The following is a 25,491-nucleotide window of genomic DNA, read 5'->3' as shown; positions in this document are numbered from 1 at the left end:
TTTGCTCAGGTCCCTCAATTTCAGCCAGAAAATACTTGAAATCATAGAAAAACACATACTCTCGTAGTAAAGTCCAGAAATGTGATTTTTGCATAAAAACTAATAAAAATATAATAAAAAGTAACTAAAACATACTAAAAATACCTAAAAATAATGCCAAAAAGCGTATAAATTATCCGCTCATCACTCCCTATGCCAAAGACACCTCAAATGGGCAAAATTACAAGCCTCCACCACCAAATATTCAGCACCCAAAGATCAATCAAGCTTCCAATCTCCTTAAATGTGTTCCAAATTCAGTATACACTGGATACATATTACCACATTCATATACACAAACTTAATGCTCAACCACAATTAATCAAGGAATTCACTAGGATTAGAGAATTTTTACCTTATACGTGCCTTAATCAAACAAAAGTCCGCTAATTCTTTAAGCTGATTTGACCCTAAAAGATCAAAATAACTAAAAATCTCAACACCCAACACATTGGATTTTCAAAATTGGGAAAGAGAGAATAGAAACTGAAAATGTGACTTCATTACCAAATTGATGACTGGGATTTGTAGAGCTCGACGCAGTGGACATGAGGCCGCAAACGGTGCGGTGATCGGAATTTCGGATTGAAAGTTATGATGAAATAAAAATTTGGAGCCAAGGGTTTTGTTCTTCTTCACTCTCATCGTGTCTCCCTCCTCTTTCTTGATGTTGCTGATTACGAAGGCTTCACTAAGTGTGGAGTGTGTTTTTAATGGTTGGGCTTGGGCCTATTTGGCTCGGTTCGACGGGTTTGGCTCGTTGGCCCAATTTTGGGCCAAAACTTTTAAAATTAGTGTCAAAATTCATATTTTAATTATTTTTTCATTATAAACTATAAAATTTAATCTTCTAATTTCTTTAAATAATAATTAATTTATTGATTAAGTATTTACTAATTTTCAGGAATTTACAGTTCTCATCCTTCCCTATCATGTGGCATCATCCTTAGTGTTGATTGCGACTCTATGGTGTTGCCTCGCATCATCATCTGTGATGATTGTCCATGGGTTCGGCACCTTCCATGGTAGAAATTGCCGTTTGTCCTCCCCTTCTACATCGCGATCTATCCTCAAATCTCCTCTGTGCGTCATCACAGATTCGAACCCAACTTTTAATCTCCTTCAGTCCACACAGTATCGCTACCACCAGGTCCATTTGTAACTTCCTCATTGTTCTTGGTCGTATTTTTTTGGAATTGTATTATAATCGTTTGTTTCTCGAAGTGTTGGATCTGTGGTGGTTGGAAAATTTGGAATTGAAACTTTAAATCTATGTCCTGCTATTGCTAAATTGTTGGGTGATTGATATCTGAATTTAGCGTTTGCTTCTTCTAAATCAATTTTTTGATCTGAAATGTTGTTTGCTGCAATATATGATAATACTGGTTGAAAATTTGGGTATTAACGATGCAAGAATACTAGCTCGAAGGTCAGCCAATCTGCCATTGGATTGCACTACTACCAAAGCTGGAACCAGGTCAGATCGCAACTGATCAGTCCCTTGGCGACCTCCTAAAAACGTTGAGCCTCTGAAGTTCCTTTGGCATTCCACAACTTCCAAACACAAAGAATCCACCAATAGCCGTTTGCACCATCAAACTTGGAAGAGCATCATGCCAAGAAAGGTGACTTTAATCTGAACCACCATGGGAAGCGGTGATCGCCGCCCGCATGGTGTTGAATGAAAGTACCATTTGGTACGATATTGTATCAAGAGATAGAGAGAATTGGATAGAAAACATAGAGAATAGAATAGAACTCATAGAATTAAGACCAATAGAAAAATTAGAGTTTCCAATTACATCATGCATATTTACACTATTACATCTTATTCCTATTTATAACATAATTCTTTAAGTGAGCTATAGGTCCAATACTAATCCTAACAATCACCCATATATCACTTCTGTTTTCCTTTCAACCATTTATATTTTTTAATATCATTTAGTTGTAATATTATTAAAAATACATAGTATTATTGTGAATCATAAAAAATAAAATTAAAAAATTAAATATTAATTTCAACTATTAAAATATTATATTCAAAATTGCATTTCATCTAATAGTTTTATATTTGTATTATAATATTTAAATATAATCTAAAAAGAATAAACAAAAGTGACTATGTAAAAGAACGAAGATAAAGATAATAATATGAAATCAAATAAATAATTTGAACTGAGTATTTTCATAATTTTACTTAAAGTCCAATTTATATATAAATTTTTTATGTGGTAAATATCAAATCCGTATCCAAAAGATTTTGGCGCTGACAAAATGGTACCTGACTTTTGTTATTAATAAAATAGTCTTTGCATGAACTTAAAATTTGACAAACGTGTTCTTAAACTTGTCAGAGCATATCTCTGACGAGAATACTGCTGAGTTGGCTACCATATTTTGCTGAGATGGCAGCCTTGTTCATTAATAGACTAAAACTCCTAATCTCCCTCCTTTTGAACCCTAATCTCCCCCTTCCCAAAACTCCACTCAACATGTTCTTTGCGAATAATCATTGATAGACTAAAACTCATCTTCAATCGAATCCCTAAACTCAGCAACCTTTTCTTTATGCTTTTTGAACTACTCATGGTTTTTTCATTGCTTCTCACTCTTGAACTTCTTCCCAGACAATAAAACTCCTTTTCACCACCCTTCTTTCCCCTTCCTCTGCCTCCTCAAACCACAAATCATCTTCCCCATCCTCGCCCTTATCCACCTTCGCCCACTCCAGAATACACCTTGTAGAAGCCTCTACCGGAATTGGAGTAGCCGGAGAAGACGATATTGGAAAATCAAAACACCAACCCCTTTTTTTTGGAACCCTAATCTCCCCCTTTTTCAATACACTCTCTCACTTTGAAATGGAGCTCAACGCGGTTTGCTCCTTTACCGTTGTCCCCTCGTTTAAACCTACTATCCGCCATTCCTATACCTTTATTACTTTCTCCTCAACATCACCTCGTTGATCTGTGCTTTGCGGTGGCTTGCTTCTCTCCCTACGATTAAGCGTAAGAATAGACACATACACCAGCGGCATCCCACTCATCGGCCTCGTCTCTATGCCTCTTGCCGGTAGCTGTGCCTCATCTCCTCACCGCCAGTGGCTGCTTGCAACTGCTTGCTTTCTCGTCTTCTCTGTTTGTGTTGAAGCCGTCATCTTGGCTCCGTCGTGGCTCGTCTTTTCTGCTTTCACCTCTGTTTCTACGTGCCATGCCTCCTTTGTTTTTGATTCTCTTCTTCTAGCCTTGTTTGACTCTACCTCTTGCTTCTGTGGTGTATGTGTTGAGCTTTATTTATTGAATATGAATCTGTTTATTTTCCCTTTTAGGTGAGCTTTATTGTCATTAATCTTTTTAAATTGTAAATCAATCTGCAAAGTTGGGACAACTCATATGCGTTTGGGGATCTTTCGTTAGATTAGGGTTCAGGTGATTTTTTCCAAGTTTGAGACAACTCATAGAGTGCGTTGGGGAGGGAGATTAGGATTCCAGAAAGGGAGAGTTTTGGTGTTTTAATTTTTTAGGTTGGATTGTGTTGTTTAATTAATCCAACTAGGTATATACATTAATAAGACTGCCATCTCAACAAAATACGGCGGTCAACTCAAGAATATGTTTGTCAAATTTTAAGTTCTTTCAAGGACTATTTTGTTAATAACAAAAATTGAGTACCATTTTATCAGTGCCAAAATCTTTCGAAAACCAATTTAGCGTTTACTTTATTTTTTTATTTTTTATAATTATTAAATTTTAAATTAATTTATATATTTTATAAAATATATATCTATTTTATTCTCACCCAACACACTCGTTTAAATTTAGTTATAATATAATAGATTTAAAATTTTGTGGTAGTCGAGCTCATTACATACCGCCTTTAAATACGCTATGGATTAAAATTTATCAAAACACCTGTATAAACTAATTTTCTCCTTCAAAAATATAATCTATTTAGCTTGTTTTGGTTAATTTTTCGTCATTATGTAAATTTTTTTTAGGATAAATTAAATTAAAGATTGCATTTAATTGTTGTTTTTATTTTTTAGTATTTTTATTTTTAAAATTTTATAAAAAAATAATAAAAAATAAAATTCTATTGTGTATTTTTATTGTTCTATTTTTTTCTTTACAAAAATCTAAAAAAAAAAAACTAAAATATCCCAAGATTAAAATGCAAATAGAAGTAAATTAAATTTAGGGTAAAGTACTAAATTGGTTCTCTACGTTTAGCCGTAATCCTGTTTTAGTCCTTAAGGTTTAAAGTGTCATATTTGAATCCAAAAAAAATTATTTAGTTTCAATGTAGTCTCACCGTAAGGTCAAAGTTAAATAATTAACGGAATGTCATACATAAAAGCAGTACAAGAACAAGATCGATAATCTTGTGAATAAGCACAAGATCTAGATACAAAAAATCAACCGTAAATGCATTAATACATTTATTTATCATTCTCTTTAGTTTTATAAAAAATATTTTATTTAAATTGTAAAAAAGTTATATAAAAAATTCCATTAATTATTTAACCTTGATCTTATCGTAGGACTACGTTAAAGTTAAATAAAATTTTTTAAATTTAAAAAAAATATTTTAAATCTTAAAAACTAAAATATAATTACACCCAACCTTAAAAGCACTAAGTGCTTTACCCTTAAATTTATTTTCTGGTACTTTGATCAGAAACCAAGTTGAACGTTTACCCTCATCACATATAGTCAAAGGAGGGTGGTAGCAGCCACAATCTTATTATTCTTATAGCATTTAAAAAGAAAAGAAAAGAAAAGGAGAGAACCAAATTCACTACGTCTCATTGATTCATTCATTCACTTAACTTCACTCTCTCTCTCTCTCTCTCTCTCGCTCTGTCGCTCTACTACACGAGCAACATGACGCTCGTTGGGGTCTTAGCTTTACAGGGATCTTTCAACGAACACATAGCAGGCAACTTCTCATTTTCCCTCGCTTTTTATTTTTCCCTCACGTTCACTCGCTCTCCTCACTCAAAATAACCAAATATATACTTCCTAGTTCGTTAGAATCTTAACATAATTTCATATAAGGGTGATTCCGAATGAAAATAGCAAAAAAAAAACAGCATTTGCAATATGTGCAATTTTGTGACGTTGTTAATTGTGCTTGTTGTTGGTGTGTGGCAGTTCTTAGGAGGTTAGGGGTGAAAGGTGTGGAGATTAGGAAGCCAGAGCAGCTTCAAAATGTTACTTCCCTCATCATACCTGGTGGAGAAAGCACCACCATGGCCAAGCTTGCTGAGTACCATAACCTGGTATGTATCTTGCATGTTTTGTGTTTGTATTTTTAATGCTTTGCAACGGTTTCTTGTTACCCCATTTGGAATTTATGTGTTTTCTGTGCCATACTGACATAAATTTACATAAACTTTGTGCTTGTTGGCCTTGTATTGATTGTTGGTTTCATTGGATTCTTGCTATTAAATGATTTAACTTTAGTTTGAGGTGTCTTGGGGAGAGAAAATGGTTTCTGATTTGATTAACAAGAGGAAAAGAATGCAACGGAAAGTGATTTTTGTAATGTTTGGTGTTGGCTTTGTCCAGCATCGGGAACTTTATTGAGAAGTAAAAGAATTCTGGCTTAGGTGATATAAACATGATCTAAGAAGGGCATGTTATGTAGAGGCTCCAATTAGGGGAGTGGATCAAATGAAGGATAGGCTTGTTGCTAGAATTAGAGAGCGACACAAGAGAACCTTGGAAGACATTATTGATTTAACTAGAAATGGGCTAAGCACTGATATGAATTATGACAGGACATATGGTGTTGCTATATTCGGGTATTTCTTGATTTTGAATTCGTGTAACTAATTTGTGCTTCCGCACAGAGGAGGGAGAACCATGTTAGATAATTGACGTTGAACTTGGAATGTTTTTATGTCAGTTTCCTTCACTTCGAGAGTTTGTGAAAATGGGAAGGCCTGTTTGGGGAACCTGTGCAGGGCTCATATTCTTGGCTGATAAAGCTACAGGTTGGTTCTTTCTCTCTTTTACTTCTTTCCCTGCTGTAGAAATTTTGGATAGTTTATTGTTTTTTAGTCTTAACCACATAGAGGGTAGTCCTGTAGCTGGAGGTAGAGGGGGACTTAAGAAAACTTTAGAGGACTTTGTGAAAAGAGATTTAAGTATAACTGGTTTAAATACATATATGATTTATGGCAAGACATTTTGACATTGTTTTATTCATGTAACCGATCACACATAGTGAGACAATGCTTAGTTGTTGTTGTATTGTTTTTTGGTTGTAGTTTGCATTCAACTTAAACCATCTGAAAATGAGTACTAAAACTCTTAAATGTAAACATTATTTCAGGACAGAAGACTGGTGGACAACAACTGGTTGGTGGACTTGATTGTACTGTCCATAGAAATTTCTTTGGCAGCCAGGTAATTTATAAAGCCATTGGCAACTACATAGACTTAAATGAAAGGTTCTGCTGAATGGCCTGATATTAATGGGCAAACTTTTCAGTTTCTGTGATGGCAACTTATAAGTAAAATTAATGGCTATAAGCAATATTTATCAACTTATATATTTTGGAGGCTTTCAAAACTATCTCCCTCCCTCTTGTGTTCAGGTATTCTCTGTACTCCATTATTGATTGAGGTTTCTTACTTTCAATTTAGCTATTCAGAGTAGACTTTATGTAAGAAAACCTCTCATGTTCTAGAATTGGGAGTGCATTTCTTTTCAATTATAATTGATAACAAGTAGCTTTCATGGGATCTTTGTGTTAGTATTGACTATTGGCAAATACTATGTGATACAGAATTATTTTTCCTAAAGATTTAGAGCACTGAGCTGGATATACAAACTTTGCACTTCATCTTCTTGGTCACTTTTAACCAAAAGGCATAATGATTCAGATTCAAAGCTTTGAAGCCGAGGTTTTAGCACCAGAGGTTGCATCAAAAGAAGGCGGTCCTGAAACTTTTCGTGGAGTTTTCATTCGTGCTCCAGCAATCCTTGAAGCTGGGCCAGAAGTTCAAGTTCTGGCTGATTATCCTGTCCCTTCTAACATATCAACAAGTCCCTATTCCTCTGGTGAAGAGCAAAAGGTTCGTCAGTTACAGATTCATCCAGGCAAAGCTTTCAAGTTCCTGTGTTAGGAATGTGAAAACCAAGGATGAAATCTTTTGTATTATTGATTCTCCTCCTAATTAGTTCTATTGAAGTTTTAAATTATATCTCTAGATAGTAACCATGTTATGACTTAAACTTCATGTCATTAGTCTCTTAAGTATATTATGCCTTTGTTTTCTTTCTAGGCCTATTTCGTCGGAATTAAAATCTTTCAGGTGTCGATATTCTGAACTGTTTAAGATAGAGTGATGTTCCAAATTCATCTTCACAATATTGATTCTTCTTCTTACCCTAAGAAAAATATTCCGTCTTCTTATTCGTAGTCTAATTCGCCTACCTATTTTGATAACAACACTCCTTGCTTATTACTATTGCATTCAACCAATTTTGCAAAATAATGCCTTGCTTTTAAGATTGTTTCCCATTTTCTTTGTGCTTGTGACAGGAGAATGTTGAACAAAGTAAAGTTATAGTTGCTGTCAGACAAGGGAACATACTAGCCACTGCTTTCCATCCTGAATTGACAGCAGATACTCGCTGGTAGATACATATATGTTCTTTTTTTAAAAAAAGAAATTAATCTGTAGGTCCTTATGGTTTAGCTTAAATATTTAATCATGCCTCTAGAGTATAGAATTTTTTTTAGTCAAGTCCCTATATTGAAATTTTTTATTAATAAAATCCCTAGAACAATATTGTTACAAAAATTTCGGTTAAATTGAATAAACTGCTACGTTCAACCTTACAAAGTTAACTAGGAACACATTGAATTATACAAAAGTTAAAAACATTTTGAAATATTAGGTAGTTTCAAAGACTTGATTAAAAAATTTTATGCAATACAGGGATTTGATTAAAAGTTTTAAACTATAAGGATGAAATGAGTTACATTGTATTGACTTACAGGATCATTAGGCCTTCCTTTTTGAGCCATTAATTTTCAAACTTTTATAGGTATGACATTCTAATTTTCCAACTTTGCAGGCATAGTTATTTCTTAAAGATGGCAAATGAGATTGCAGAGACTTCAAATAGCCAACTCCAACTCCAAGTTAATATAAATTATAGCCAAAAGCAGCTGAATGAACTTCCAATCTTCCAATAGAACAGGCAATGATCAAGCTTATCATGGCAACTATGGATGAATATTTGTTTATTTAGTGATGTGCAATTTCCTTTGAAAATGACGTTGGATAAGTTTTATAGTCATGGGATGTCTAATGATTTTTTTAGGCTGTGAATAGCTAAATAATTAGTCTTTAGTCATTTTTTTTTTCTTTTTGTTTTTAGACCTATTTGTCTCTTTCTTACCTCTAAAGGATTCACGAAAACTCTCTTTTTACCAAGTTTTTTTTTTTTGAATAAAGTGACAAATAAACTTACACTTCGAATAGATTAGTCCCTTAAAAAAAATACTAATAAAGTTTTTCACGATAACAAATGTGGACACACTATCTTTAAATTAGTCTTTATGATTAGGATAGAAAGTCTTAATTTGAATCAATTTATTCACGTTTGTTATTCTGGAGAATTTTATTGGTATTTTTTTTTAAGGATTAATATGTCTGAAGTGTAAATTTTTAGGAGAATTATTTGTCACTTTACTTTTCTTTTGTTATTTTCTTTTATTGGTGGATGTATTGTTAATTTTTTAACTTTTTAATTTATTTATTTTTTACTTTTTTTCATATTGAGTATTGACCATTCATTTACATATATGCGGTCACATTTAGAAATGACAACACTATTTAAATTTGCGAGTACCTACCCTATCTCTACCCACTCGGGCAAGTAATTACTTGTCTCGGTGCCGGACGGGATCTTATATCCAATCCTGTCTTACTTTGGTATATATATAATTTTAATATATAATATATGTAAAATAATTAATAATATTGTATCAATTTTTTAGTTTTTATTTTAATTTATGTTATGTATGTGATGATGATTATATAAATTTTAAAATTTTATTTTATTTTTTTGGATTTTAATAATTATAAGAGACATGTAGAGACAGGGTGGGTTTCATTTTTATCATTTGCAGGTAAGAACAAGATAGGTTCTATGCAAGTTGTTGTAGGGTGAAGCAAAATCGGATATGGTAAAAATCCGTCCCTACATGTCTATTGTTGCCCTTAATCACATCCTAAGACAATGTTAAACAACTTCCAAGTGAAAAATATTATAAAATGGCCCAAAGATATAAAAAAAAATGTGTCTTAAATTTTATAATATTACATTTAGCAGTATTCGTATAAAAGTTAGACAAATTCTAGAGTATTTAAGAATACTCTACATGGTTTTAGAATATTTCTAAAAATCCTAGAAGATCTTAGAAGATTCTAGAAGGTCATAGAGTATTTTAGAAAAACGTAAATATATATAAAAACACAAAGTGATTTATAAGAATCTAGAAGAGTTAAGATAAATATAAAAAGTAAGACATTTGTAATGAAGGTTTTAGACACTTGATCTAGACCATTGATTAGATTTAATTCTAATCGTCCATTTAGGAGGAGGATGACTATAAATAAAAGTGAGAGTTTTGGTTTAGACTGTGTAAACTATTTATATAACACTTGTGTAACGAAGTGTTATTTCTACCAGAGTTTTATTTCTCGTGTTCTCTTGTATTCTTATCTTGTTAAATATTATGGGTTGGACTGACTTGGTCTTAACTCAAGAGGTTGAGTGAGTTTAAATACGTATAGTAGCGTTAGAGTGTATCGAAGGCCTTGACAATTTGGCATTAGAGTAAAGTTTGAGATGGAGCAAGTGGTTTGTGAATATGGCTTCTAGTGTAACCATGAAGCATGTTAAAACCCAAAGAGAAAGAGATATTATTTCTTTTCAATGAAAAAGTAAGAAGATACGTTCTTCAAGTGAACAAAAAGGTAAATACTAACTTCTCAAAAAAGAGAGTTTTTTTGTTGGAGAATGTTTTTATCCATTGGGATGTTCACTTCTAAAAGATAGAAAATGATAAGAAGATCTTAGAGGCTCATGTGTTGGAAAAATTAGATGCTTTTAAGATTGATTTTCTCTTATAATTGTCGGTCGAGATTTTGCCTCTTCAAATCAAACTTGAGTCTCCTCAAATAAGTTCAAGACATTCTCAAATTTCTCTTCTATTTGATACATGCTTTCTTTGAAAGTATCTAATTCTCCCACTACATGAGCCTCTAAGATTTTCTTATTATGTTCTATCTTTTGGAAGCGGACATTCATATTTGATAGAACATTTTCTAACAAGAAAACTCTCTCTTCTAAGAAGTTAGAGTCTTTACCTCTTGGCTCAATTGTAAATGCACATTCTTACTTCTCCATTGAGAATGAATAACATCTTTTTCCTTTTAGGTCTTAGCATACTCCATAGTCACACCAAAAGTCATTTCCACAAATCACTTGTATTTCCTCTCAAATATTACTCTGATATCAAATTGTCATGATGTTGGGCACATTCCAATGCAAATAGGTCAGCACTTGGATTCACTCAACCTCTTAAATTAAGACCAAGTCAACTTAATTCTCAATATTTAACCAAAAAAGCTAAGAACACAAGATAAAGAAAGCTTTATTGAAAATAACACTTTACTAACACAAGTATTTTTTACAAATGGTTAACACACCCAAATTCTAACCGTTATCTCCTTTTGTAGTCATCCATCTTTTAAATGGACGATTAAAATTAAATCTAATCAATGGTTTAGATTGAATGTCCAGAATCTTAGTTACAATATCTTACTTATTATATTATCTAAACTCGTCTAGATTCTTCTAAACTACTTGATATTCTTATATACATACTCACGTTCTTTTAGAATATTCTATTACCTTCTAAAATTTTCTAAAACCTTCAAGGGTCTCCTGGAACTTTCCGGAATGTTTTAGAACATTTTGAAACTAAAGTATTCGCAAACATTTGTTTAAGGTTGTGACAACCGACAAACAAAGCGATTCCTAATGAAAATAAAAGGATTTTTTTTCTTTGTTCGAAAATGCAAGAGAACAATCCAAAATGGCACATAATAGACACTTAACATATCTACATATTTAGGGTGCGTTTGGTTTGCGTTTTTATTTTTAGTGGTTTTTGTTTTCTTAATTTTGTGAAAAAAATAAAAATAGTGAAAATAATAAAAAAAATTTTCTGTTTTTATTTCCTGTTTTCATTTTTTCTTTCATAAAATCTAAAAAATACAAAATACTGAAAATAAAAACAGAAAATGAAAATACAACCTTAATAATCGACATGAATACTTCTCGTTAGGCTTGAATCGAGGGACTGGCTTATCTCAACAGTTTCAGGCTTTCAGCCTTTAATGACCTCGCAACTAACCAAAAATAAAATGTACAAACTCAAAAGATTAACTTATCTGATATCAAAATCATTGGTGATGCATTTGGGGAGTTTATTCAGTGATTTATTTTAATTTTACTTAAATACAACTAGCTTTTAAAAACATCAGCCACTTGCTGGTAAAGCATTTAAGATTGACTTGTAACATAAAATATTAACTTAAACGTTCGGACAAGGAAGTCTTATTTTTCTCGCTCGTCTCCTTTTTCATGACAAATTCAAACGAGAACAAAGTTTCGTCCTTTGCGGGTATCACGTAACATTAGGTTTTGCTGATAGCTTATGTGCTCCAATAATAATAATGAGCAATACAAGATATAATTCTATCAGCACAAAATGATCATTTTAGTAAATAGAATCCAAGATCCCAGTTAAGATCAATAACCACAAAATCCATGTTTTTCTAAGAATTTTGGTCAAAAAGAGAAAGAAAAACTGATTCTAAGGATGTATTGATGAGTTTGCATTTTAGAAAATTTAGTGAAGGGAAGAAAATCATTCTCCTTTTAAATCAAAACTTAACACAAAACACCATAATCCAATTTGACTCGGACCTTTTCTTAAATCCAAGCACTTCATTAAACAACTAGGGAGACAAGATGGTAAATTTATTCTTAAGTTCGTGGTGAACTCGCTACATACAATTAAGCCAATGGTACTGATCCAAAAGACATTCGTATTACTAAGTCCAGAACAGTTAAGGCTACAATGCACAAAGGTGAACTACAGTACAATAACTAACAACACAGGGAAGCTCAAGTAGCTGGTCCAGCATAAACCAAAAGTAGCCTATCTTATGCACAGTCAACATATTAATTATATAGGCCTCCCCTACCAATGAAATATCACATTTCAAGTCTGCACGCCAATTTCAATCGTCGTCATCGTCATTCTCATCTTCCCCCTCGTCGTCATCGTCATCCTCATCCTCCTCTTGATGGTCCTCCTGGACAGAGAATAAAATGATTCAAAACCACCTTTCAAATTTTGGAGCTTGTAATCTAGTAAACGATATACAATCCATGCCAACGGTTAGTTTAACAAAGACATGTAGAGGCTATTAATAGAAAGGGAAAACTAAACTAGCTTCTCCTGAGGTCTTTGAAATTCATTGTTGCTCCCTTCCTTCCTTGAGATTCAGGTAAGTTAACCCGTTACCTTTGTAAAACGTGGCACTAACATCCTTATAAATATAATTCTAACCTCCCTTAAAAGATGAGAGGTGTGGACCAATAGAGGGGATTTGTAGTAAATTTTACCGAACCTTAATATAATTTTCCCTAATGAAAAAGAATCAAACATATTTCAAAGGCAAGAAACAAGACCATATGTCATTTATCCCTTGCGAGAATTTTCCTTCTCATTTTACATTTCAGAATTAGCAGTATAAGCCAAAGAAGCGAAAGCAACTCTATCGAGATTATTATTTATATTCCAAACCCTTCTAATAAAATTATCCTGCTCCCAATCCTACTTAACGGTTCAGAGAATACAAGCCAGTTAACATGATGAAAATTAAAAGAAAAGGACAAAGGGCATAAAACTACCTCTGCACTGCCTTCTTCCTCGTCATCATGCACTTCAGATTTGGACTTGTCTGATTCCTCATCTCCATCATCTGCTGAACTTGCCTGGAAACATTATAGAAAGTGAAGCATGAAAATAGGACCATTAAAAGCGCACACAGAACAGTAAAAAAATAACGGCATACTCACCTGCTTTTTATTATAAGCATTCATTTGTTTTTCATAATCAGCCTTCCTTTTTTGAGCCTTGGCTTCATAAGTAGCTTTTTCCTTTTCTCCATTCCGATCATAAGTGTTAGAATATTAAACAAAATAAATCCAATATTCAATACAATGATGTCATTACAATAATACGGGTACTTGATATGGTGGATTCAATAGAAGTCGTATTTCTATAGATGACACACCACTACTCACAGAATTACTATTCAAATTATCTCTGAAAGCATCTATAGACATTGCAAATAGTAAACTATTCAACAAGAGTAAGTATTTGCCATTATGTATTGAAAAAGATTGAATCCCTTACAGCTGGACTCATGGACTTCCATTTTTCTCCTCCAGCTTTACCAACCTTCAATCAAAAGAATGCCAAAAAAACTTAGATGCTAATTCAGAAAAGAAACAGCAGCATACAAAATGATGGATTTTAACAAGTAACTTACAGCTGATACAGCCTTCACATGAGGATTTTCTGCCTTGAACGTCTTTCTGAACTCCTCACTATCACAAAGTAGGAGATAAGTCAGATGGTTCTCTAAAGGAGCTATGAGCTACAACTTGAAGTAACAGAGACTCAAAGATTTGGATACAAACAGGAACACAAAGAAAGCACTTGGCGGCCTTTTGGGTTTGTTGGGATCTTTCTTTGCCTTCTTTGACCGTGCGCTACTCTTGTCAGGCTTGGCAGCGGCTTTTCGCTTTCCTACCTTTCTATAAACAACAGAGATATATGTTCCATCACTACACTATTCCTGTAACAGCTGTTTCCACCATGAATTATGCATAATCAGATATTAATGGAGATTTTAAATATAGAAGCAAGTCCCCAGAAAGACCACCCTCATGCACATACACATATATAGAAAGTTATATGAAACATCAAAATACTCCAACAATCCACATTAAACGCGATGGCCACAAGAACTAACCGGTCATCAACAGCCTTCAACACTTCCTTTGGGATCCTCACGGTCCCCTTGCCCTTCGTCATCTTCTAAGTCCTGTACTAAGATGGTCTACAGTCGAAGAGTAAACACTAAACAGAATCAAGAAATACCCAACGAAAAAATTAGCCAAATCCATGGTACAATATGGCTTACAAAGTTTGGTAAATGCATCCAGGAGATGTGTTTGGTTGGGGGATAAAAATGGAACAAAATTTTCACATATAGCTACGTAATTTTACACGCCAAACTCATTTATGAAAATTTACATCTCACTTTTACCCTCTAACCCACACATACCCTCTCATGGACATGTGTGGTTAGAAGAATATTTTTACATTCTTGAGAATTTTACACCAAAAATATCTTTAAAAATACTATTTGTACACTAAGATTTGGTTTGGTAAAGTTTTTACTTTTTAAAAGTAGCTTATAAAAATTAGCTTTTAAAAGATATAGCATCTATGTTTGGTAAATTAAATTAAAAATGACTTTTAATAAACACAAGCAACAAGAAGTGTGTTTGGTAAAATAACATTTAAAATTTTTAAAATACTATAATAGACATTAATGTAAGAATTAAATTTGGATATTAATTAATGTATGAGGTTATATTTATATTAGACTTTTTAATTTTCATAAGCAAAAGCCAACTTCAAAAAGTTCCTCCTTAGGTGCTTTCAAAAATACTCCTAACTTTTAAAAGCTGCAATCCCAAGGACATGAGTTTTTTAATTTACCAAACACAATGAGGTGCTTGTGCTTTTGAAAAGTACATGCACCTCTTCGAAAAGCTTTATTAAACCTAAAATTAGCCACCCAAATCAGCAATCATATATTTTCATACAAATACATGTGTTAGTTTAGCTCATTTTCAATGTGTATTTTGTATTTCAATATGTATTCTATACTAATGGCTGATTTTAGTGACTAATTTCAGTATATATGTAGCATAGTTGAAAAATCTTATATTGGAGTAATTTTACGAGGTAAGATTCCAGAAATTTGAAAAAATTTCAGGAACCACATGCCTTCCAAGGGTCATATATGATATATCCACCCTAGCTGCCCACCACACACATCAATTTTACATGTAAAGTGTTTGTAGCCACAGCATAATTCATACAAATACAGAGTCAAACAATTTCAGATAGCTTTCCATTTAAAATTCATACATCAGATATCAGGGTAATCATCATGAAAATTAGGTATGGAAATTAACATCAAAAGCGGATAAACATCATATAATTCTGAATTCATATATATCCTAACTCAAAAATATCTCCTTTTCAAGTCCAAAAATACATAATTGTACCAAAAAAGTTGGGAAAATCATCTGATTTTTCGTTTTCTGAAGTCTGAACTACCAAACAGATATTAAGCAAAGAAAAAAAAAAGAAGAAAAAGGGGTTTACCTCACAAGGACCAAATAGATGAACTTCAACACGCGAAGCAGAACCGAACACACAAGCTGAGAATCAAAGCGAGAAAGGCTAAGAACAAAGGAAGAAGGTAAACAAGTACAACCGAGTAATGACCGGAACAGCCGGTGACGGGCAGAGAGAGAGACTTGCAAGTTTTAGTACCTTGACATGAGTCAACTCATTTGTGGAACCTGCAATAGCCGGTTGTGAAAGGAGGAAGATATTTATGATGAATGAATATCATTAATTATTGTTGTGACTGCTTTTCCAATATTAGTTTAATAATTTTGTAAGACACGACCAGAGTTTGCAGGCACTTGGCATCAGTGTGAGTGGGGGAATAGAGAATAGGAATCCAAATACTGTGGATCCAATGATCCGTGTGAAGTTATGGGTAATGGGAATTCAATCCAATGATCAATGTGAAGTCCAAGATCATAATAAGAGGGAGAGAAACGACAAAGCCATGCAGTGTGGCGAGTAATATTATGAGAAAAATTATTTTTTTATTTTTTTATAAATTTTTAAATAATTTTTTAAAAAATTATAATTTAATTTTAAAAATTACACTAGACATTAATACTACTATTTTCTATAATAAAAACTCAAAAAAAATATTTTAAAACTTTTTAAACGGACCTTAACATAACAAAAATATTTGGAGCCAACTTAGTCTCATAGGTGGTTATAATTTTTTTTCCTATTTTTATTTGTCTTTATTATTTTTTACTAAAACAAATATATAATATAAGATGTAATATATATATATATAATTATGAATATTATATATATAAAATTATAAATATTAAGTTAAATAAGACAATTTTGAATTATTGTCTTTCTAAAATTATTCTAACCGAATAAATAAGTAAAAATTAAAATAGGTTCTTTTCTTATTTTGTTATATCAAAATTGAAAAGAAAATTATAAAGATTAAAGTACAAAGTAATTATTTTATAAAGAACAAAACTCTATTTAAATCTCTGGTTATAAAATAAAGAATTTTGTAACATAACTTAAGAGAAGTATAACATTATTTTTATCCATTATTCATACTTTAATATTTTTATCGGTTAACAAATCAAATAAATGAATAAAAATGTTAAATAATTTGGTATTATTATTATAGAAATAATTGTTTATATTCTATTTACAAAAATAATGTAACAAACAAGATCAATACTAAAAGAAGATATCAATAACAGAAAGTTGCAAAGCCCAAAAAATAATCATAAATTGAATGAGATGTAACGAAAATTGAGAGAAAACGATGAATTAGAGGAGAGGTCGATGAGAGAAGGAGATGATCGAGGAATTCAAGAAGCGGTCGGCGACAGTAGGAATGACAACACTATCCAAATTTGTGGGTATCTACCTCGTCCCTTCGACTTGGTACGATGTGAATTTTTGGCGGGACGCGGTCTTTGGCGGGTGGAGTTAGATTTAGGGAATATGCGTCGCGGTATATATATAATTTTAACATACAATATATAATATTCGTAATATATGTAAAACAATTAGTAAAATGATTAATAATGTTGTATTATTTTTAAGGTTTTTTTTAACAAATGAGCTCAACACAATAAAGTGAAGCGAAAAGAAGAACAAAATCACAAAAAAATAACACCCAATGTAACATAAAATAAAAAGTATCCCCCAATGTCATCTCCGATATTGCCATCAATAACAAAAGTGATCCACACTACTCCACGCTTTATAACTGGTAACTGATCTATGAAAAACTTTTTTACATAAAACAGATCAATGCAAATGGGGTCCTGGGAATGTAAATGGGGTCTTGGGCATGGTACTTTGGCTGTTAGGCATGGCACTTGGTGTCTAGGAGTGTAACGCAGCCTTTGGGCCCTCTCCCAAGGTGTTACACGCTAGTTCTGGGCGTGGTACTCCATGCCTATTTTCGCTGTTTTCCAAGCTGAATAGGTGAGCGTCATTCGGGCCCAAACTAAAAGTCCACTATGGACATATGCATATTGTTTCGAAACTCTAGATGCTAGCTTTCCAATGCCACTAGAACTGCCTCATTTGGACCTACCTAGCTTAAGTTATGATCACTTAAGTATGAAGATGTTAGGATTGATAACATTTATAAATTTGCTCCCAGTGACTTGCCTTCTTTTAAGCGTGACACGCTAGCTTCATAAAGTGGCACGCTAACCCCTTATTTCTTCATGGGCATGGCACGCCTTGCTCTAGGAGTTGCACGCCAGCCTCCAAATGTACCAAGGGCATTTCACACCTACACCATAGTGTGGCATGTCCTGCCTTCTTCCTCCAAGGTTGCTTAGGCATTACATGCCCCCTACCACGCTTGCCTCACTCTCCAATGCAGGGCATTTCACACCCTATGTATGGTGTTGTACGCCCCTGCTCTTGTGTCCAAGGCGTTTCACACCCTCCTCTGGCATGGCACGCCAGCTCCATTTGACTCCAAGGTGTGGCACGCCCTACCTTCTTCTCTCCAAGGTGTTGCACGCCAGCTTCTTGCATGGTTTGCATGGTTTTGATATTCACGTACTTGTTTTGGCTCTTCTTGCAATGCTTGCCTCTTCATTCATCCTCTCTTTGCCACTTGATTTTTATCTCTTTAATCTTGTATTTCTTTGAAAACACTTTAAAAATACTTAGTAGCAAATGACACCAAAAAGTAACGAGATTAGTGAAAGATTGAGTAATTAACCATATGGAAATAAGAGAAAAACCTAAGAAAAACATGATAAAAACTACCAAAGATGCGAATGCATCAGTGGTCCACCTCTAAATTTAGTATCCTCAACTATTACTGGGCAATGATATGAGAAACCTCTAAATCCACCTTTCAGTATAATCTCCGGAAACTCCTCAATCCATTACATACTCAATATAACTCTACCAATATGATTGTAAGATCGGCCTCTGAACCATGTAAACATCTGATCATTCAATGGCAAGTCTACTAACTGCATATCTTGAATCCAAAACTTAAAATCTTTTGCACCTATCCTGATCTTTCCTCTCTTCCACCTGTACTACCTCATTAAAGTCACCTATATAATATACCGAGACCTGACATAAGTCAGCTATATAACTCAATTCCTCCCATACAGCAAGTTTTTCCACTCTAGTATGAGCACCATATACCAAACAAAAAGCACAATTGAACTTAGTTTTTAGTAAAACTCCTTCAACACATAACCATCTCTCACCTTTGTAGCAATTATTCATTCTAAACAGCATATCATCCTACATGAATAACAGACTCCCGGACGCACCTTCTAATCCTACATACTCCCATTCCATAGCATCACTCCCCCAAATGCGTACTACGTCAAACTTAGTCACAACCTATATCTTAGATCCAATCAATCCTAACATGTTCAATTTATTTTTCTATTTCATGTCTTGCACCATACTCAATTTTTTAGCACCGTGTAACCTCTGACATTCTAAGAGCTAAAAATCATTTTAAAATTTTACAACACATCTTTTTATGATTTTTGAGTCTGCATCTTCGTGCTTTCTCTTTCTGTTTTGCCAATCTCATTTTTTTTACCAATTTCTACATTTTGTGCTTGGAGAATAGCCATTTTTGTCTTCTTCATTATACTGCACCGCTCTTGACTCAACTGCCAATTTCTATGTTCTCCTATTTTCAAGCATTTGATCCTTTCTCTTCCAATGCCTTCTCATCTCTAGTTCTCTATTTTACATCCTCAATATCCACGCCAATCTTTGAGTCAATCTCAACATTTCCATCATTAAATCCTTCATCATCCGAGACCATACAATCTCCATTGATTGCTTTATTTTCACCATCAACAGATCCGACCCTGCAGACTAAGTTATTTTTTTTAGGCTCTGAACAACTCACTTCCGGATCAGTATCAGACCCATCGTCCCTAGAAAAACTGAACCCCTCCATCACCAACGAAGCAAGGTGATCAGTTTCAGTCTCAAGCTTCTGATGTTGGCACTCCGTCAGATGTGTTTCCTGTCCAGTGGTAGAGAAGACAACGTCACCGTCGCCATAAGCACTCTTCTTGAACGCCGGCTCGTTGGTCTCTCTCATTGCTTTCTTGCACGCCGCCACTTCCTTCTTGCTTCCCATCATGCTTTCCCTGGAGACAACTGCAGAACCCATTATTTGGAATGGAATCAACCCGATCCAGAATCTCGACGCCCAACCCACATGTTGTACTCACTTCTGCATGGTCTGGGCCTTTGGTTAATGTGATGAGGCCCAATTTATTTTCCCTAGTACCGTTGGCACATCCCATATTATTGGGCCAAGCAATGAGTCTATTTGTATTTATATTTTTTTTGCCTCAAGACCCCTTTGTTCAACTCATTATTCCACCTCAATAATCCCAACTAAGAGTTTTTTTCATATTCCACCTTATTCATATCTTTATAACCCACAAAATCTACACTTTTCTCTAAATCTTTCTGATACGTTACCCTATGATTTTTCTTCTGATTTGAATTTCAATTAATCCATTCATTCAAAATATATTCTAGAATTACCAATCTACCCGTATCCGCATCTTTCTCCCTTGGCCTCACCATCACCAACTCAACCGCCAGATCACTGCCCACTATTGTGGAACTATGGATCTTTTACCGCTAACAACCAAATTCTCTGGTGCTCTTGTAAGACTCGATTTCACCTTCCTCTTCCAGCTTGTAATCCAATTTGTAACTCTCATTGCCAACCTCTTTTACTAGAACATCGAATCTACTTTTGCCTATTGTGATGTGGATCTACTCGTTGATTATGTCCATAACACAAGTATTAATTTGTACACGTCCCACACTGAATGATATGCATGATTCTGTGGCTTTGTCACACCCAATTACTTCTCCCTACTTGCCTCCTTTCATCTTGAATGTCTCCGTTAACCACGTATGCAAAAGAACACCAACACACTTTAGCCACACCTTCGAGTTTCACTTTGCTTCTCCTCTTTCCATCTCCACACACTATAGAAAAATTGCAAAAGGCTGTTCAATTTGAATGTGAAGGCTTCTTCTGCATTCAATAAACTATTAAAAGTCAAAAGTGCTTTGTACGCTCCTAGTTTTCGTACTTGCACAGCTTGAGAAAAATTCTTCCCAATCATGGCCTTTAAAGAATTATAATCAATGGCCTTCCTCGTATCGTCTACTAAACTCCTTTGTCACCAGCAGTCTAAGTTCTTTTTTGTAATGGGTACTTCTATCTTCTTTGTCCACCCATTGCCATGCGAATCTTCTTCTTTTTTCTCTTTTCTCAGATCTTTCACATTCATCCCTGAATTTCTTTGACTCTTTCCTTGTTGAGAATAATGCTTTACAATGTTTGGAACTCCATGAACCTCATGATACCTCTTTATATTCTTTACTTCATTCGCTCGTCGATACTTAACTTCTCCTACTGAAACAACATTTTCTCACAATCTCATTCTATCCATTTTCGCAATAGTCTTCATAGCTCCACCCTTCGCAGTATATCGTATGAAAGTAAAAATATAAATATTACCATTTTTTATTTTCGTGATAGATATATATCATTTATACGTTCAGTCTAATTGAACAAGTGGTACAATTTCTTCTTCGATATATCTTCAGAGAGATAATCTACAAAAACAAAGAATGACTCATTTTCCAAACGACAATACTCATCTCGGTTCCAAACCTTAGGATCTCTATTATGCTACCTAGTTCTACCCCCACCCTATTTTTCTTTTTCTCATCTCTTTGTGTTATATTTCTTCGTTCTTCCCTATTCTTTTTTTTCTCTGTTTTTGTTCTCTTTTTTATTTTCTATTAATAGATGTTGTGGTTTTTCCATTTTTGTTCTATTTTTTAAATGAATCATGTGATTTTGATGTTGAGATCATTTTAGGCATGATTGAATTTGAATATGTTTTAGTATTTTTGTGTTTGTATTCATTGATGTAATTCTAGAAATATTAAAATTGCTTTGTGTTTACGAAAAATTACAATGAGTGTTATAGAGAGAGGGAGAGAGAAGGAGGAAAATAGAGGAGAGAGAGACAAAGATGAAAGAGAAAATTATTGTTAGTAAAGAATAGGAAAGAATTTGTCATGTCACACTTTTCGTTTGTCACCTCAACGTTTTTCGTTAACAAGAACAGGAGAAATTGATGTCTAGTTACTTTTGTCAAATTTTATAATTTTTTAAGAACTATTTTGTGGTTAACATCTTTTAAGGTCTTTTTTATCAGCACTTGAATATTTAGGGTACCAATTTGGTAGTTACTTCAAAAATATAAATTGCGGCTTTTAGAAAAAAAATTCCAGTGCTTTTACTTTTACTCATAGTTATCAAAACTAAATCGATAATTAAACCGGTTAAAACATTGGATTACTGGGTCAATAGTTTAATTGTTGGATTACTAGTTGAATAGGTTGATCTAATATAATTAACTAATTGTATAAAATTTTATTATTTTCTTCTAATTATATAACATTTTATTATTTTCTTCTTTATTATAAGTATTTTTATTTTATTTTTATATTAAAATAACTATTATTTTTAAATTTTAATAATTTATTAATTAATTTATACCTATCATATTATTATACACTACAAATATTTGTTGAAAAATAATATTGATAGATATCATATAATCATGAAAGGGAAAGAAAAAGTAAATTGTGATTAATAAAAAAATTATGTTTATTTTTTAATTTATAAATATTTAATAAAATTTATAGTTAAATAAAAATATATTTAATTTTAAGAATGAGTGAATTTAAAATTAAAATAAATCAAATAAGTATAAACTATCTACTAAAATGTTTATGTATAGAATATAATTAAAACATATAGTATCAAAGAGCTACATAGCCTAATGGTAGTTAGGGGTAGCAAACGGGTTAGTTCGCCCTGTCTTGCCTAGTGAGGCGACCGCAAATTTCTAACCCACCCCACTTAATGATGGATTGGTGGGCCAAGCCCAGTAAATTTTGTTTTCAACCATTAAATATTAAAAAATATATAATTTCACAAACATTTCAATAAACTTATAATTTCTAAAGACAAAAAAAATATACTTTTTAAATTCACAAACACTAAAGTCTTTATAATTCTAAATATCTAATAAATATAATCATTAACCAAAATTTTTGAAGTGAAATCATAGAATGACGGGCCCCGTAGGTAAGCCCGCCTTGTCCCACCGAAATCTGCCAAAACTCGTGGGTTAGGCGGTGTGAGTTAAGCGGGATTTTTTATTATGACGGTCTCAAATTTTTAGCCCGGTTTGCCTTTTTTGGCAAGTTACGTAGGTTGGCCTGTTAAATTTCTGCGCATTTTCCACCTCTAATAATAATGCAGGCATGTAGCAAAGTTGAAGACATAGGTTCGAACCAAAAGCAAGAGGTTGGAGTACACATGGACATATGGACTGCTAGAGCACGATAGTTTTTCTCTGTACACAGTGCTGGGTCATGGCCTTAGACCGGATTAGTTTAGGATTTGTTTCTATATATAATATAATTAGGACATATAGTATTAAAGAGCTACATAGTCTAGTTGTAGTGCAGGCATGTAGCAATGCTGAAGACACAGGTTCGAACTAAAAGCAAGGCGTTGGAGTACACGTAGACATGCAGACTACTGGAGCACGATAGTTTTTTGCAGTACACAGTGCTAGACCAGGTGAACACGCGAGCCGGTTAAGTTTGACCAGTTTGTACTGATTCTCACTGGTTCTAAGAAAATTAATTTTTATTAAAATATTTATAATATAATTTTTATTATATAAATTAATTTTACTAAAAAATAAAAAATATATAATAAAATGAATTGAATTTCTAAAATCTTCTAACCTGATACTCTAATGAAACACAACAGACTTTTTCTTTTTCTTTTCTCTGTGCCTCCACTGATGCCACCTTCCTTTTCCACTCTACCTTACTTCTTCAATTATCTTCTCCACACACATAGTCTCAACTCCTCCTTTTCAGTCTTTACTTTGCCACCTTCTTTCTCAAGCTATTAAAAATTGTGTATGATTGACTTGTCTTTTGGAAACTTGAGCAAATAATATTTACTGAGAAAATAAAGACAGTGAAAGATTCAAAGTTGGCACTATATGGAGAAGGAAAAGGGCAAGACAGCTGTAGTTTAGTTGTGCTATAATACCCAATTTTTTTCTATAAATAGGATCTTCATGAAGCATTAGTTCCTTGTCTAAAAATAGAAACAATTAATAGTTTCTGTGAAATAAAGTCTCTTGTAGTGAATGTAATATTGTAGAGAGTGTGTAATGTAAAATTGGAGTGTTATAAGAAATACATACTGAATTTTAGGTGGACTCTCTAGTACTCATTCGTTATTATAAATTGTGGTATAAGAGTGTACCATTGTGATTACACTATATTGTAATTATGATTGAATATAGTAGATATTTTTTGTAGTTTGACCTGTGATTTTTTTCCAACATTGTATGGATTTTCCATGTTAAATTGAGGGTGTTTTTCTATTGCTGACATAGTACGTATTTTACTATTCAATATACAGGTACTATTCACTGTATAGTACTATTATGGTTAAGTACTTTTGTCGTCTCTAAAGTCTGAAGTTAAAATCAAAATGGTCTCCAACCTTTTTTTTCTTATTAAAATCACCATCAACGTTAAAAAATGTTATAAAATCGTCGTTTTGTCTATAAATAACATTTTTCAGACAATTTTGATCTTAAACCAAAATAAAAAGAAAACCTGCCCCACCCTTACCACTAACCCCCTGCATCATCAGTCATCGCCACCACCACCACACTACTCTTCTTCCATCAATCTAAACCCATCACAACACCATCCCTTCATCTAAACAACACTAACAATGGCAACAACAACTCAATTTTGAAGTGAGAAGAGAGGAAAAAAGCTTAGCAACAACAACTCAGTGGCAACAATAACTTAAAAGTTATATTTTTCATTCCATCTTCATAAAAAACACACCAATATCTCATCTCTAGAAAATAACTAGTACTTATCTCTAGTTTTTTTGTCACTTTCAACAAATTTAATTGTAATTTAAAGATCTCAAAATAAAAAATCAAAACTTTTTTATAAAATAATAATAATTCTACAAAAAAACTGATGTATATGTTCTTAAAAAAAAGGAAGAACGAAGAATAGAATAAGAACATCGAATAAGGAAAGAGAGCAAGGAAAAAAAAGGAACAGAAAACTTGAGGCTGTGAAAAGTGTGGCTGAGTTGGTCTGTCGGTGGAGTAGGAGAACCAAGTCGAGATTCAACTTCAAAATGAGATCTCTGAGCTTGACACTGAAGTAGGAGACCCGAATCGGCAGCCTGAGCTGAAACAACGCTGTTGATGTCGATACCGATATGGTTGTCGTTGAGGTCTAAGGAGGGGCTGAGATCGCCGAGGGAGAGGTCGTTATGAGAGATGAAGAAGGTGAGTCAACGCCAATGGAAGAAGGGTTGAGGTTGGTAATGGAGAGGGAGAAGAAGGTGGTGGAGAAGCAGGCAGCGGCGGAGGTGTTAGGGTGGCAGAAAGGGAGAGAAGAAAAATTGGGAGGGGGAGTGGGAGGAAGTTCGAAGAGAGACTAGTCGGAGGAAGGGGATAGGGTGGGAAGAGAGTGAAGAAATACCGGGGGTAGGGGTTGTTTTTTTTAATATTATTTTTATTATTGTTAAAGGTAATTTTTTGTCAAAAAATTAAAATTGAGGTAGAAAAATGACGATTTCATAACATTTTTGTAACGTTGAGAATGATTTTAATAAGAAATAAATCGGGGGACGATTTTGATTTTGACATCAGACCTTAGGGACGAAAAGAGTACTTAACCCTACTATTTACTTATGCGGTTATTGTTCACCTGTACAAAAT

At 33.4% G+C, this 25,491-nt stretch overlaps 2 protein-coding genes across 3 annotated transcripts; one reads left to right on the top strand and one right to left on the bottom strand.

Annotated features, from left to right (window-relative positions):
• Window positions 1-4,819: 4,819 nt before the first annotated feature.
• Window positions 4,820-8,382, top strand: LOC107484037 (probable pyridoxal 5'-phosphate synthase subunit PDX2). The gene is made up of 7 exons (XM_016104646.3): window positions 4,820-4,980; window positions 5,196-5,323; window positions 5,953-6,040; window positions 6,382-6,455; window positions 6,936-7,127; window positions 7,598-7,692; window positions 8,137-8,382. Exons 1-7 carry the CDS (start codon window positions 4,926-4,928, stop codon window positions 8,255-8,257), a joined length of 753 nt encoding a protein of 250 aa, XP_015960132.1. The 5' UTR covers window positions 4,820-4,925; the 3' UTR covers window positions 8,258-8,382.
• A 3,789-nt stretch (window positions 8,383-12,171) lies between these two features.
• LOC107484036 (high mobility group B protein 1) lies at window positions 12,172-15,772 on the bottom strand. 2 transcript variants are annotated; one of them, XM_016104644.3, is made up of 8 exons: window positions 15,620-15,772; window positions 14,190-14,276; window positions 13,855-13,971; window positions 13,704-13,761; window positions 13,568-13,612; window positions 13,228-13,308; window positions 13,060-13,143; window positions 12,172-12,458 (listed from the first exon to the last, which is right to left on the bottom strand). In XM_016104644.3, the coding sequence occupies exons 2-8, from the start codon at window positions 14,249-14,251 to the stop codon at window positions 12,384-12,386; spliced, it is 522 nt and encodes a 173-aa protein (XP_015960130.1). In that variant the 5' UTR covers window positions 14,252-14,276; window positions 15,620-15,772; the 3' UTR covers window positions 12,172-12,383. The 2 variants fall into 2 exon arrangements, with proteins under 2 accessions (XP_015960130.1, XP_015960131.1); XM_016104645.3 differs by having other exon boundaries at window positions 14,190-14,296; window positions 15,620-15,767.
• Window positions 15,773-25,491: the final 9,719 nt, after the last annotated feature.

Source organism: Arachis duranensis, chromosome 4 (assembly GCF_000817695.3).
Source record: "Arachis duranensis cultivar V14167 chromosome 4, aradu.V14167.gnm2.J7QH, whole genome shotgun sequence".
NCBI classification, from domain to species: domain Eukaryota; kingdom Viridiplantae; phylum Streptophyta; class Magnoliopsida; order Fabales; family Fabaceae; genus Arachis; species Arachis duranensis.
The sequence above is the reverse complement of the archived record's forward strand: the minus strand, read 5'-3'. Positions and strand labels throughout refer to the sequence as shown.

Bases quoted from the DNA above. Each gene is read 5' to 3' on its own strand.
- LOC107484036 (XM_016104644.3), bottom strand. From the start codon at position 14,251: ATGACGAAGGGCAAGGGGACCGTGAGGATCCCAAAGGAAGTGTTGAAG. The intron at 13,972-14,189 runs GTTAGTTCTTGT...TGTTGTTTATAG, and splicing joins TTGAAGGCTGTTGATGACCG to AAAGGTAGGAAAGCGAAAAG. The intron at 13,309-13,567 runs GTAAGGGATTCA...AATGGAGAAAAG, and splicing joins GGAAGTCCATGAGTCCAGCT to GAAAAAGCTACTTATGAAGC.
- LOC107484037 (XM_016104646.3), top strand. From the start codon at position 4,926: ATGACGCTCGTTGGGGTCTTAGCTTTACAGGGATCTTTCAACGAACAC. The intron at 4,981-5,195 runs GCAACTTCTCAT...GGTGTGTGGCAG, and splicing joins TTTCAACGAACACATAGCAG to TTCTTAGGAGGTTAGGGGTG. The intron at 7,693-8,136 runs GTAGATACATAT...CCAACTTTGCAG, and splicing joins TTGACAGCAGATACTCGCTG to GCATAGTTATTTCTTAAAGA.